General features: G+C 39.6%; 1 protein-coding gene across 17 annotated transcripts in view; it reads right to left on the reverse strand.

The window, feature by feature from the left end:
* Positions 1–15,740, reverse strand: part of LOC112996840 (dystonin) — a 306,620-nt gene that overhangs the window by 62,210 nt on the left and 228,670 nt on the right. For 14 of the 17 annotated variants that reach the window (XM_064508599.1, XM_064508595.1, XM_064508598.1 and 11 more), the window contains 7 exons: positions 6,777–6,938; positions 5,452–5,622; positions 4,579–4,745; positions 2,263–2,422; positions 1,681–2,007; positions 1,420–1,504; positions 128–369 (listed from right to left, as the gene is read on the reverse strand). In XM_064508599.1, the coding sequence (XP_064364669.1) occupies positions 128–369; positions 1,420–1,504; positions 1,681–2,007; positions 2,263–2,422; positions 4,579–4,745; positions 5,452–5,622; positions 6,777–6,938 (1,314 nt within the window). The remainder of the gene's footprint in view (positions 1–127; positions 370–1,419; positions 1,505–1,680; positions 2,008–2,262; positions 2,423–4,578; positions 4,746–5,451; positions 5,623–6,776; positions 6,939–15,740) is intronic. The other 3 variants (XM_064508610.1, XM_064508602.1, XM_064508608.1) reach the window with 1 other exon arrangement.

Genomic DNA, 15,740 nt, shown 5'->3' on the forward strand with positions numbered 1-15,740 from the left:
TACATTTAGTCAAATGATCTGACGCTAAAATTAGTTATTCACAAAACAACTTCCTGTCAAACAGAAGTTAACAGAAAACCTAGCTGAATTATACAGCAATAAATAAATCACGGATTCCAAAACATACTTTTTGTCTTTCTTGTGCCTGGCTTAATTCTTCACCCTTTGGTATTTGAATTTCGTACGAGAGTAACTCCACTTCCACTTTGTCAAGCCATTTGCAGAGCTCCTCATGGGTTGAGTGTAGCTGACCTGCTAGCTGCAGAGCCTGCTCTAGGGTCTTGGATACATCAGAGCTCAATTTTGTAATATCTTTGTACCTCGCTTTAATGCCTTCCAGTTTATCTTGAATTATTACAACCTCATCACCTAAAATATCAGAAGGATGTTATTTCCTGTGAACACAAGTATTTAAAAGCAAAAAACCCAGCCAAACAAAAAACGCCCACTTATTAGAGCTGCTTCAGTATTTAGTTAAAAAAAAAACCCAGTCCCCCAGTCCTGTCTTTTACTCTACTAAATGTTCAAAAAGTAAGGACTAAGACCCTAAATTTAACATAAATATTATTTTTTAAAAAATAATCCTTAAATTCACAGTACTTCTGATAAAGGCAAAAGCAGATTATAAAAGGGCTACTGAAAGTGCAAAGAAAAAAAATCAACAAAATACTAACTGGGTTTTCTTTAAAGTAATATTTTAAATTGTTCTTTGAACTGTACACCCTCTTTAGTAATTATTAGAAACACAATTCAAATGCCAAAATAAAAATAAGCTCCTGAAATTTACTAGTATATATTCAGGTTTCATTACAAAACATAATGTCATTTTGTAACTGAAAAGGATTCTCCGCCCCCAACCATATGCATGTCTTAAAGAGTTCAAAGTTAAAAAATACTGGAAAATTTGGACAGCTGCTGATCTACAGAACAGACATGTACAATCAGAATGCAAGTTTTCCCATAGTATTAGCGCCAATCTAGAGGATAAAGCTTTCCTCTTGCAGTAAAAGGTAGTCTAATATCTCGTTCATCTGTGGATGTCTCCAGGGAACTGACTGTGTCCACTGCCAAAAAGCCCTCTATTATGAGTAACGTCCATTACTTGCTATTAGGAATGGAATGCAGGTTCACTAAAATAATTTTCCACTAAAAATAATACAGAATTCAAGGGCCAATTTTTTTTCAGGCTTAAATGGACTTTAATGGCATGTTGTTCACTTATATTAACAGTAAATTTGGCCCAAAACAACATACCTTGACCTCAAACCTTTACTAAAATAAACAACTACAACTCCTTTAACCAGGCAGTAAGGACTAATATGTTCAAAGTTTCAGTTTAATTTTCAGTTTAATTTTTTATAAGCACTTGTAAGTATGAGAAAAAAGCCTGATGAATCATAGTTTCCTAAAAGCTCTCACCTGTTGTTTGCTTGAGGAGCTCTAAGCCATTTTGTATAGCCAGATCGACATTTTGTTTTCTAAGAAGAATCTCTTCTTGAAGTTCCTAAAAGAAAATACCATTTGAGTAAGCACAGATAAAATAAATCATATTATTTTTACTTTGAATTAGTTATTGCTCTTTCAAACAAAATATATTAATGAAAAATAAATGAAATACGGATATATAAATGAAATACAAAAATAAAATTAAATAATAAAGATGAAAAGAAATGAAAATACCAGTAGTTCAGAGTGCTGTTTCTCAAGCAAGTCTGTGTTGTAATCTTGGACTGACAGTTTGCTCAGTTTATCATGGACTTCATTCAGCCAGTTCATCAATTCAACTTCATCCTCCCCAAAAATCTGAGCATTGCAGTAAGCTTGCTGGAGAAGCTCAGACCTGCTGTTGCTCTTCTCTTCAATCTCAATGTATCGGGCTTGGGAACAATCTAGCTTTTCCTGCACCATATCTTTATCTTCCCTGGAGCTCATAGTTTTTAGAGACTGACCAATGCTAACAGCCTGGTGTAAACTCTTATTGTGAGCTAGGACGTCATCTTCTAGGGCCTATATTTTTTTTAAGTAATGAAGAATAATGGAAAAGAAAAGCAGAAAAACATAAAAGAAATAAGTGAAGCTAAATAACAACCAAAAGAAAAAAGACATATTGCCAATTATAAATGCAATTATATAAAACTCAAAATACAGCCAAAAAAAAAAAAAAAGGTAAAACAAAGGTACACCTTAACAGCTTTCCCAGTTGTGTTGTGCTTTACATGTTTGAAAAGAATAACATAAGTGAACACGTGGCCTATGTCTTACTTTATGCTGAGCAATCTGCTGTTGGAGTTTGGAGGCCTGTGTTCCAATTGGTTCAGCATTTGCAAGCCTTTTCTCAGTGGCAGTCAGCCACTCGGCCAGCGGTTCCAGAGTTTCATGGAACTGCTGTGCCACCACGGAGATACCTTCCAACTGACGATTCCTAGAAACACACCAAGATAAAGTGTGATAAAATGCGATGAAGTGTGAAACAGTCAAAAAAAAAAAAAAAAGGCCTCGAAAACCTTGAATCCTTTGCAAATAACAAAAATTCTGTATGATTATGGGAACCAATCACAAAATGAAATAGAAATATATCCACTATAAACAATGAAAAACAAGGTAAAGTAACAACCAAATAAAGAAAAAAACACCTCCAAAGCCAACTATTTGAAACTCTTGTAGGCAGCATGTAAGTTTTGCAAATATAAATAATATCTTTTTGTTAAAAATAATCTAGCACTCAGTTCAGCAAAACATGGGTTTCTACTCAGTTAGGAAAGTGCTCGAGTTTCTAGCTCTCTTTAGGCATACAGTTGCATCCCCTTGACTACTATGTACGTTTTAAAGTTAGGCAAAGACTTTACTGAACCAGAACATATTGTCATGCTTCCTTGGCACTGTAAAATATCTTTAAACATTTGTTCAATGATGCGAACATATCTATCTGGGTCTACTTTTGCATCTCTTGTTCTAGGCAAGAGCTCTCAATGACATTAGTGAGACAATGTTAATAAAGTCCAGAGACTTGACCTCCAAAATAAAAAAGTGTTATCTGAAAGATTCCTCTTCCAGATCATTACATTTCAGAGGCAGTTCTTGACTGGAGGAAAAGTTTTCTCTACAGCCACTCCTGAACAAATTTCACCCAGGCAGGCTGTTTTAAGAGAGATTTGTCCTATGTGAAAAACATCAGAATACTGTCTTACGACTGGGGATCTCATTTCAGATAAAGGCTATGCTTATACATGCTTCCCAAGGCTTATCAACAAGGGAGACATGACAGACTTGGCATACATAGCCATGAAGTGCTCAGTGAAGTACACTACATAGTTTTCAAAATCATCCTCAGATCCCTTCTTCATTTCTAGAGTCCAGTCAAAGAAAAATGGAGACAAGCTTGCAGCTAACAGATGGCTTGGAAAAAGTTGTAATTTGATTTTCAATTAAATATCACCAGACTGGGAGAATATTATTAAATTAAACATGACATTAGCATTTCCCCAGCTAATGAGTCAGATTCCTAAAAAAAAAAAAGTCTATTAGTGGTTGACTCTACTAATTAAATAATCACATTATTAATAATATGAATGAACAGAAGAGGTTTAGAGTAAAGAAAACAGAAAGAGGCTATCAGAAGAAGTGGAAGTCAATAGCGGCAATTTCAAAGCCTAAATGCCCAAATACCAATCCACTGACTTGTACACTGGAATACTTCCCTGTCCACTTAAACTCCCTTGCTTCAGCCTTCAAAGTAATTTCTCATTCTCAGTTATATGTCTTCTCTAGGCCATCCCTTATGTATGTTCCTCTCCTCCTTTCTCTTCCGAACAATGCTGTCCCTTTTCAAATCCCCACCCCAAAAATACTCACCTTCAGCAAAGCCCTTTCAACTCTTTCTTCAAAGACACTTCTATGATTCATAGCTTTCCAGTTATTTTACACATTAACAACTCTCAAAATATCTAAATGTGTGTATACACAGATCTTGTGTGCATGTTTTTGAACTTTTTTTTCCTGGAACTTGAATTGGACTGCAATCGCTTTAGGAGACTTGCTAGGGTGTATTTAAGCACTTTGATGGCTCTTTATCTTCTTGAGAACTTCGGGAGCCCAGCATCCGGCATAAGCAGATCAGCCAATGAAAGTGTGAGGACCAATAATTTCTGCAAACTAATTATATGGATGATGTTGAACAGAAAAAAGGAAGAAGAGTTCAATGTTTCCTCTTTGAAGCATCATGTCAGGATTTTAAACTCCCAAGGGGACATCGTTATTATTTATCAAGTGTTAAATTCACACTTGCTTTTATGCAAAACAGAAGACATAGTTCTTCCATCAAGACACTTGCATTCTAATGAAATAATACTGACAAAAAGTTCAAAAGATACTGGCAGATTGTCGCATCTTAAAGATTTTTTCTCTACGCTTTTCCTTCAGAATACCTACTCTATCAACATCAAGGTGAAATAATGTAATGTGGCAACAAGAATGATATTTCTTACAAGATTTCACATTACGGAGTTCCACATGCTGCTTTTAACCCTCTGTCACCTGATATGTGCACATTTTTCAAAGCTATGCAAGAATTTCAAATACCTTGTTTCAGCTTTACTGAGCAACGCATCCCATCGACTATCCAGGAAACTCAACTGCTTCAAGATTTTCACTTTATCAGCAGGTTCTGCTGACTCTGCAATTTTCTCCCCTTCACGCTTGATTACCTCAACAGTGGGCTTGCGGTCATCCAGCAACCTCTGGAGAAGCTAGAGAGAAAGCAATCAGACACCAAGTTACTAAGACACACTGTAACAGTACAAGTGCAAAAACCAGAAGGAGCCAGACTTCTTGAATGCCTGATAAAGCAAAGAAATATCAAGGCTTATACTGTGAGGAAAGTAATAATAATGTTAACCAAATAAGAGACCAAAAACAGCCAACCAAACAAATGAAAAAATAGCCAAGATTCACCAAGCCCCCATTTCCAAAATGACCTACTTGGTTTCTGTGAAGATGTATGGCAACCCCTAAGAGTGAACATATAGGGGAAAAAGTTACAATTAACACCCATTGCAGGAGTCCCACCATTTGAAGTATTCAGTGCATTTTGTAGTAACATTATTGCAAAGAAAAACTTATTACTTCTTTTTTCCTACTGTCCAAAGGGCCAAATACTGTGTTTTATCCCTTTTCTTTTTCTAATGGACCTTTAACATTTCTTTCCAGATAGTGCTAATAACTCTAATTAGAGCTCAGACCGCACAGCGTCACACTCTTTTGCATGTTCCCAGAAGATGAGCACTTCTCCCAACACTGGACAGGCTCTAGAAGAGAGAATGGATGGCTGCTTTAAAGATCTCGGTACCCTTGAATGTAATACAATGCATCTAAACAGACTTTATGCTGTGACAAAGAGTGGGAATTCATTACCATTACTGCAGTTGAGTGAAATTCTGAACACGTTTCACTTACTTTCTGTTCTTGTATTTGGGCCTTCACAACTTTAAATTCAGCAGATGGTGGCTTCTGATTAGCCACGAGGTCTTCTGTATCAATGAGCCAGCTAAGCAGAGATTCAAGGGCATCCTGAAACCTCCCACAGTGAAGGAGGGCTTCCTGCAATTGTGCAGCACGCTGGGCAACCTGAAGGAAAGTAGAGTATCTGACTGTACTTACCTATTTTCAAATTTCTGCAAAATAAGCAGCCAAGATCTGCAGACCTGCCATTTGAATGCCTGGCAATTATCATCAATATATACCTTCAATTTCATAGTTACTGATTACAGCACTATGGCATTTAGCATTAATTTAGCATTAATGTTTTCGGACTATGGTCATTCAATGAGAAGAGGTGGTTAACTCCCAGTAAATTAGATGGCACTAGCATTCAATTAGAAGAGATACGCCTGTCTTGTATAGTTACAGTATCACAACGTATGCTGATAAAATGTGGGTCTTAAACAGTTTTTATTTTCCTTGTGAAAAGATTGAGCCAGGAATCCAAAGTAGCAGTTCTTATTAAAGGACAATAATCCCCTCATAGGGAAGAAGAGATAGGAAAGAAAAGGACAAATAGGTGCATCACAAGTCTCTGTTGTTCTGCTGCATCACCCCTTCTGGAAGACGGAGCTGATGAAAACGGGCACTGTTTCTGCCTCTAACTGTTACCATTTCCAACAGCAGCCACCGCTGGAAAAGAACTATTCACAGCATAGAAAAACAACTACAGCCGGTCCAAAGCAGTGGCACCTTCTGATGTCTCAGGCACTATAATCCTTAAGGTGCTGTAACGGAAACGTGCCACTAGTCACACAAAGCTGGGCCGCATCCCTGCGTCGAGTACTGCTCAGTATATAGTACTCTCTGCATATACAAACATAACAGAGTGAAAAAATGTGCAAAGAAAGGGTGAAGAGGAACTCCTTAAAAGTGGCTGACCACAAATAACAGCTCCCCTTCCCATCAGTGTGTACCAGCTCCAGCCTCGTTCACTGGGTTATCAAAACCTCTCCCCGCTCTGCTTAAGCAGAAAGGAACATATAGTCCCAGGGGAATCTTTCCTGAATAAAAAAACAGGACAGACATACAGAAAGCTTGACAAAACCTTATAAATGACAGCAATACCTTCAGCAACTAGTGATAGAAATCTTATCCTTAAAATTGTCAAAAAAGTTGTTGTGTAAAATAACAAAATTCATACCCTTACTATTTAATTTCCTGTATTTTGAAAGATGGCAGTAAACAAATAATCAAAATGCAAAACAAGACAAAAGCAGAACAGCATACAAAATAATAACCTTCTTATTAAGAGTCTTCCATCGGGTGTTAACATCTTCAAGGTCATGTTCAAGGTTCTCTGTGTTGGTACTTTTAGCAGCGCTTTGAATAAGGCCTTGACCTAACCAATTTACCTCCTGTTGTTTTACTTGCAGTGGTTCAATTTCTTCTTTCTGGAATACCTGCATTGGGGAAACCAAGACACACATGAAATGTTATATCTGCTAACATAAAGAGCACAAGAAACTCTGATGTTTACCTCACAGTATGCAACATAAAATGCTGAAAACTGGTATCTACAAGAAAGGAAACCACACTTTGTGAGCAACTTCCAGAAAGATATTAATAAACCTAAACAAAATAGGCCTAATCTAAACAGAATGAACAGAATACACCATTGAGGGAGGCTGATGTACATTTCTATGAGTAGTTTTGGGAGAAGAGGGAGGAGAGGGAGAGAAAGAACTTGAACAGAAAATCAGGAAAGTAAACTAGATTCCTTATGCAATGCTCCAAAGAAGGATGAGAAGAGTCAAGAACAGTTAATAAACAGAAAAAAGAATTTCTAAGCAACAAAAAACCTCAAGACCAGCAGAACACATCTATATCTGTTTAACTATCTATGTATAAAACCTACAAAAAACAGTGCAGAAGGAGCATAAGTTGCCTACAGATAAAACAACATTAAATTTTAGAGACAAAAAACCAAATGCCCCAAGGGAGACAACAGAGCAATGCTTTGTCCTAATGTCCAAATTAGGACAAAAGCAAAACTTTGAAGAAGCAGCGAAGGAAGAGATATTTCAGAGTAGGTTTTAGGAAAACGGCAATGGTACCAAGTGAGGAGGGACTAGAGATGCTGCTGTAACAGCATGGCAGCAGACACCCAAGAGAAGGAATGTCTGCTCTATCTGAGGGATATTCTTGCAAAATGCCAGGCCTCTGACTGTACCCAAACAGCAGTTTGAACAGTTTTCTGTTTGCTTTGTTACACTCTTTCAGGTATTTAAGCTTTTCAGAGTCCGATTATTGCCATTAGCAACAGCAATGTAAATCCACACTTTTATTCAACTGAATTAGCCTGAACTGACACCAGCATCAATGAGATCAGAAAATGGCCTGAAGCCTGTGAATTAATTACCCAGATCAGTGAAAAATAACCAGTGAATAAACAATGCTAAAGAACACTCAACTTTTGACCCTAAATCCTTCTATTTCTATAGTGGCATTCAGTAACAATTTGGGAGTACATTTGGTGTGTTCAAAGCAACCTTCCCCAGCATCCTGAAAAGCAGGAATCACTTCAAACATAGCGATGACTCTCCTTTCTTGGCACCAAACACAGTACGGCGAGTGATTTCTTCTAGAGCAGCGGACCTCAGGCGGCAGAGCACACTTCTGGAGCTTGACAAGTCAATCTACAGCCTAGGGCAAATATACTAAACACAGGGGAGAAAATAAACTAAACACACCTAAGAGCTTTGCTAATACGGACAAGAAAACTGAAAACTCTAAGAGTGTGGTTACGTCAAAACGTGTAGAGTGCAACCAGCTGGCTGCTCCCAGGAAAGGGAGAAGGCTTGCATTTTTCTTGACTTCAGGGTAGGGAGGAGGCAGAATAATCTTTTTACACAGAATCAATAACTAATTCTTCTTTTCTCTTCCATAAAGCCTCAACTTTCGCAAGCAATGTCCTACCACAGGGAGGACTGATTTCCATAATCCGCCCTTTTTAAACACATGCATTCTTTGCAAAGAGAAGCTTAAAATAAATTACAATTATTGTTGAGGCTAAAGTTTACCAGAACAACTTAGCGACAAAGCCTGAAATAGCTCAGATTTCAACCGGAGTGGGAAGAAAAAAAATTACAGACCTGACAAACACCCTTTACTTATTACAAGGCTTCCCATTTTATTTTCTTACTCCATCCACCACTCACAAAACACTGCAAGATCCTGCGCTTGTAAAATACTACTGTAACTTCAGACCTACTTTCTGGCAGGCAAAGGCAAAAGAAGGTTTCCAGCACATGCGGCGAGGCTTTAATTTACGTACGTTGGAAACCACAACAAGCTGATACTGTTGCTTATACCTTCCCGAGTAAGACTGCTCAACCTGAATAAATGGGCGACAACTGCCCTTGGATGGCATTGCCTTTAGCCACAGCGAGGGTGAAAACCCAACACGAACATCAATGCACAGTGGAGCCGTTCCAAATCAAGAGTAACAGCCACCATCTGGACAATAAATAACCATGCACCAAGCAGCTGGAAGTAATCACCCCTGTCAGAAATTGCCCCTAATTCATTTTCGAAAGTGGCCATCTCGCCTACTTTGGACACCTTGTGTGTGCGATGCAAATGACACTGATTACCACAGCTGCTGAATGAATGAAAAATATATAAAATTTTTTGTGACAATAACAAAACTGTAAAGTTAAACAAAACTTTATCAAGTACATTTAAGTCTGCTTTACAGCATTTCACAGATCTCTGGATTTTTTTTTTAATTACCTTGTTAGACAACAGGCCATTGCAGACTGTATCCAAGGTTTCTATCTGGACACCAGTAGTCCAGGTATTATTGCCTTTACTTCTCCCTGGGATAGCTTTTGGACAGTTAACAGTATTACCTAATTCAAGCTGTTGAACAGAAAATACCATTTCATTTGAGTCTGTATGTGCCACACTGGATTCCTCTGGATCAGAGAAAATCTCATATTTTGATAAATCTATGTCACTAGTATTTACAGCAACATTTGCATAATAGATGTCTACGTGCTGAGGTGCATTGTCCACGTAATCCCCTTCTGTTGTTGTGACTCGTGTTTTAATTTTTTCATCGACTTCATACAATTTTTCCACTTCCTTTTTGTGGAAGGAAATACTTTTTCCATCACCCCGAAGAGGATCTCCATGTGTGAGAGCTTTCTCTTGCAAGCTTGGTAAGTGAGAGTGCTTCCCGCCAGTCTCCTCCTGCTCGCTTTTGCGTTGCGGGGGACTGCTTTGTTCTGCTTTCCCAGGGGGGAGCAGGTCACGCAAAGCCAAGCTGCAGCTTTCTCTGACAGGGCCACTGCTGCCCGCAAGCAGAGGGGTTTGCTCTTCTCTGCACAGGGCAGGGAAAAATGGTCTGAACTGCCCTGCTGCCTGCATGTCTTCTGCAGAAGACAAACTTCTTATCTGCATTTGCTCCCCTGCTAAGAGCGTATCTTGTTTTTCTTCCCTTTCGGTCGGAGGGCTGCACAGACCAGAATCATCCTCCTCGGAGGTAAGAGAATTTGTACCCCATTTGCATTTGCCTGATTTAGCGATATCCGATATATCGGGATTTTCAACAAAGGAGCATTCGCTTTTATTTGCATAATCAGAGAAATTGGGCGGCACAAACATTCTCCACGAGCGCCTGTGCTCTTTCTTTTCGGTGTGAGACTTTGCTTTGGGTAATCCAGAGGTCCGAATTATATCACTGTTCAGCTTGAGCGCATCAAAGATCATCTTTTCGTCTAACTTGTTAGCCTCCCGGCTCCGGAGCTCGAAAACGCTGGACGACGTGAGGGCGCCGTTGGAGCACAGCGTGCCCATGTCCAGCGTCCGATGGCTGTAGGGCAAAGTCCGGTCGCTGAAGTGCCTCGAGGAGAGGCTGCCTTTGGACCCAGAGTCGATCTGTTCATTCAGCCTCACCGTGTCGTAGATCGACCTTTGGGGAACGTAACAGTCTTCAATGTTTAGGTCTTCGTCCTCTTCCCCCTTGCCTACACATGGAGGATTCTGACGTAAACAGTCTGGCCGGCTAAGCGGCTTCCCCATCTTGAAGGTGTTTACACAAACAGGCTACCCTGCCTCCACTTTCATCGCTCTCAGTGAAACGTTTTCAAAATCCCATCAGTCTGAAGAACTATAGTAAACTCGCGTTTAGCGTAAGATGCATATATACAAAATGTACACCATAATTTATGAGGTGGTTAAGGTCATAATCAGTGCATCAGTGTAAATGCAGCTTTACCTGGATGTGACTTGATTTTTTTTTCTAAAATATAAAGTGCTTCAGTAAGAAAGGAACAGAAATCTTCCAATATCACAGAAAAGCAAAGTACAGCAAAACCCAGCAGTGGCTCAAATACTTCAGACCCTCCGGGGAACGTTCCGTTTCTTTTTGCAGGTCACAATTTGTATCTTGAATCTCCAGATTAAGCCTCCTGAATGAACGAGCATTACAGAAGGCAGCACATTATCCTCTGTAGGTGACAGATTAACTGTAATCCATTTAAACAGTTTGCAGAATCCCATCTCCTTTATAAATAAAACATGGTGCAGAAGCTTAAAAAGACAGAGCCCACAGTGACTGTGTACAGTTCGGACCAAGGCACAGAGAAAATCTTTGGGGAAAAATAAGTTAAATCCAGAAGAGTAAGAATAATAAAACAGTCCTTTACTTTTTTGGCAGTAGCTATAAAATAACCTTGATCTGAAAAAGGCCGGTTAGTCTCCTCCTGTACCAAGCTTTTCTGTGGTGCATTCACAAGTTCCATAGGAAAACATGATTTTCTAGCAGCCAAGCCAATGCAGCCAAAAAAGCCTCTCAACAGACAGTTAGAAACTCAAGTTTTTTAGACTGCTTTTCCAAATCCCATCCTGGAGAGTTGTTACCCTGTTTAAGGCAACTGCAGAGCAGAACAACTACAGCGTTCCCCCCCCCCAAAGGCACAGTAGATTTACATTCAGCTTAAATTCAGCTGAGTTCTGGCTACAAACTGAAGCTAGCAGGCTGCGCTCACGGCTTCCTCTTCGTTTGGAAGTGCAGCTGTGGAGAAGGAGGCAAAAAAAGGCAATCCCACCACGATCGCTCGCGTGTACCATCCAGCGAAGCCGATAAGCTTTCCAGCTCTCCCTGGTTTCTTACGAACTGACAGGCATCCTCCCAACGCCGAGCCTGAAGAAACGCCCTTTTTTATTCTTGAGGCAACATCTGCTACTGCCCCATTCGTCCTCAGAGCAGCACTCTGCCAGCGCGTTAGTAGGTGCCCGACCTCTTCGCGCTCCCTCCGTTACGCTCTCTGCCTCCCCCGTGACTTAACTTCTCGGTCATCTTTTCACTTCTGCCATTTGCCTGGCGCGGGAGGCCGGCCGCGGCGGCGGTGGGAGGTGTGGCGGCGGCCGGTGACATCATGTAAACCTCAGCGCATTCTTTCGTCGCGGGGCGGCCGGCTCGGGCAGCCGCGCAAGGAAACCCTCCTAATTAGCAGAGATTGCCCACACCGGCAACGCCTGGCTTGGCTAGGGAAGGCGACGCCACTCAAGCCGTAGCAGTATTTTAAAGAGCCGAAAAGAGCACTGCTTTGCTTCGTTGCTTGAAAAGAAGCTAGAGCCACATGCTGACAGAATTAACAGAAATCTTACTTTTCACAGGATCCTGGGGAAAGCGCACATTGCTTTTAACCGCGGTCTGCATTTAATCACTCAGTCTGCTAAATCATCATTTAAAGGAACACTTGCAAACAAAAAGTTACATTGAATGTTTGTGTGTGCATTATTGCTAGGATTTTTTTCATATTCCTCAGTTTGTCTTTAATGAATTGCTTCAATACTTGTTGTTGAATACTTAATTTAAAATGCACAGAGATGCACCCAATTCTAGCTTCGCTGCTACTCCTTTTCACTTTCTGGCGTTTAGACAATAGCTTACTGTAGCATTGTCTGACATGGCAGCCACAACACAAGCAGCATTATAGAGCCGAACAACCCCTTCTCCCACAGTTTTTACTGAAAGAATAAAGATGATGTTTGAAAAAAGTGAATATACATATTTGGATGCTGATTTTTAAAGGAATTAGAGCAGCAAAAAACAGCATAATGGGACAAAGAATCTAGTTCTGGATTTTTAAACCCTTTAAATGGTGTTCAAAATTTTGTGCCAATCTTCCAGCTAATGATTATGTAAGTGAAAGCTGGGAGACGCACAAATAATTCACCAATAGCATGTGGGGAAGCAGTCATGACCAAGCTGCCACCTCACCAGCATAAATCTTCATATCCTTCTTGACCAGAGACCTTCTGCTGCCTGTGATGGGAGGTATCAGTTTTAGTGACAGTTCAGACCTCAGTTTAAGGACAGCACATGGCACTGAGTGTTAAAACTTAACATAGGGTATTAACTGCAATCAGCTGAAGCTTTCTGAGTTAAGCAGGATACACTTCACTCGAGAAATACAAACAACGCACACCTTCTGTTTATTCATTTATTTAATATGCAATAGGCTATTATCAAAATATTAAAGTGACATGAGACAAAATCTCTCTTCCTGCACTCACGTATTTTTCCTCCTCCAGTGAGTATAGTTATTACTTGAAATAAGGCTTCCATAAAAATTACAACCATTATGTATTAAAATTAGGCCAAAGAAACAGTCACCTCTGGTTTCTCTAATTGAGAATATAGACTATAATGGAGAATACAGATTGTAATGGTAAAGATGTGTAAGACATTTTTTGAGGTCCAGTCATCTTCTCACCCCAAACAACAACAAGCAGATCCTCACTGAATTCAGAGGCTGCTGTACCGTTTTATAAGGTCAGTATATAACTGAAATTGGTCCATATTTTGGTTTTCCAATAGTAAAATGATTTTAGTAATATTATAAAAATATTTCATCATTTTTCATCAGATCCACTGAAGGCTTTTGTATGGCACAGTCACTTTCTCAAGCAATTGTTTTAAGAAAAATTAAAACAATTCCTTTTTCTATTTTTGCTTTTTACCACAGATCCTAATTGTAGGAAATCCTGTGCAAAGTTAACATCTTATTACAGTGTTTGTACATCACTGCATGGGAAATCCTACACTTTTTGTTTCTTACTTGACATAAAGAGAAACCTCAAATTATTTTTTCAGCATTATCCACCTTGAGAGCGAAAAGCAGAGGACAAGTGCTACACAACTGACATAGGCCAATTAAAATCTTAGTTCAAGCTCATCGGCAGGAATAGCCAGGCTAGCCTCTTCAGGAGGCAGCCTCTTTAACAGCTAGATCTAGCACTCCAGAAGCAAAAGCCAAAACCTAATGAACCAGACACTGATGAAAGCTGTAACAGTTCCATGTATTTTTTGCTAAGAGGAAAAGAATGTCTTTTAATGACATTACAAAGAATTATGCAAAGGTTTCAAGAAATAAAATAATTCAGCTGCTGGAGTTTTGACTTCTCCCTTTCAAAGAGAAACTAGCTGCCAATACTTTTCCAGCTGCGAACATCCTAACATTATGTGGCTATCCAAAACAGGGGTTTTGGTTCAGTCTCTTCTGTAGGATTCTTTTTTGTTTTGCTTTTGAAGACAGAAGGCAGAATCAGCTTAACTAAACAGAGCTAATTTACTGAAATTTCCTGCTAGTACACATCTATACATGCATTGCATACAGACTTTGGGGTGAAAAAAAATCTAGCAAAGATGAATTAATTAACAGAATGAATTCTGTGCATTTCGTCTTTATTGAGACAAATTCTTCTTCTGTTTATACTCTTCTGGGTGTACTTTGTGAAGTGATAGTCATGGTTCTGCTTTCAGATGAACTCCACGGGAGATTTTCATTTACAGAAAGCAATTTTTATATTTGCATTGTAAATAAATACAGTTTAATACTGACGGTAAGTACTTTCAATTTAACACTCTATAATGGCTGGAATAAGTGGATTAGCAAGAACGAATATAAATAAAACAAGTATGTGTATATAAATAAAAATATAATTCGAAGCTTTTTTAATACTGCATTTTAATGTCAGATGCCAAGGAGACTCACAAAGCTCTGCTCTTTGTACATAAAAATTGGTCAAACCACAAAACCCACAAAAAGCCCATTACACAAGATTCTTCCCTGAAGAAAGTGAAGATGTCATGTGAATAAATCTAGCTACCAAAGAAGAGCTGCTTTGCTTTACTCTTGAGGAACAGAAGTTGACCGTACTCGACCACAGAGGTGAAAGAAATAAAGAGCTAGACTGTGGATTTGTGGCCACAGCCACGTTTTGAGGGTGCGTGTGCGCGTGTGTGTGCGCGCACACGTGTGAGTAAATGCGCCATCAGCGGAGCACGACTTGGGGGAGCCAGCCGATCTGTGGCTTGCTGACTCCGGTGAGATAACTCTTTGGAAGGCTGAAGAGCACCAAGAGGTGTGAGCCTTAGTGTAATTTCGCTGTCATACAGCCCTGCGGCACTCACACCGACCACTGGAAGAGTTATTGTTGATCCTACTCTCTCCTCCTATCAATAACCCTTTGCTACCCGCCCTCACCACCTTAGACTAATAAAATGTCCTATTTTGTGTCCTTCCTATTTTTCAAGTGCTTCCCACTCTACTTCTTTATTCCCGCATTTTCTCCTTATTTCAACAACCCCTTCACTTTTTCATTTTTCACCTCCTGTTTAATGGCATTGCGTGGTCACTCATAAGCAACTGTGTGGCGTAAAAGAGTTGTTTTAAGCAAAGCACATTTCTAAGCTTAAAGTGTCTAAAATAAACACAGTCCTAGAGTATAATTCAGGGTACAAACACGCTGCTATTGATGTTTTCCTTTTCCCCTCTGCAGCTTTTCTTTTCCTTTTTTTTTTTTTTCCTTCTTTTTTTCTTTTTACCACACAAGCCCTTTGGTTACAAGGACACTGTCTTCCCACAGGTACAGGTCTGCACTGACCAGCCAAGGATCTCACTCCAGACATATTCCTGAATTTTAGAGTTGCTGTATCTCTTGTCCAATGATCCTACCAAGTACAATACTGGGACATGAAGCGCACCAGCCCTACTGTTCCCCAGATTCTTCTACTATAGATTCGCCAGACTGCTTTCCCCTAAAAGCATTGCTCTTTATGGCCAAAAAGAGAGACATACCTAGTTTAAAAGACCTGAAGCTGCATCTGATGTTTGAAAACATGAGAAATGTGGTAAAATCAGAGATCACAAAAAGGCTGCAACTTAAATCCTGTGCAGTCAGTCTAA

The sequence above is a fragment of the Dromaius novaehollandiae genome, chromosome 3, assembly GCF_036370855.1.
Source record: "Dromaius novaehollandiae isolate bDroNov1 chromosome 3, bDroNov1.hap1, whole genome shotgun sequence".
Classification (NCBI taxonomy): Eukaryota; Metazoa; Chordata; class Aves; order Casuariiformes; family Dromaiidae; genus Dromaius; species Dromaius novaehollandiae.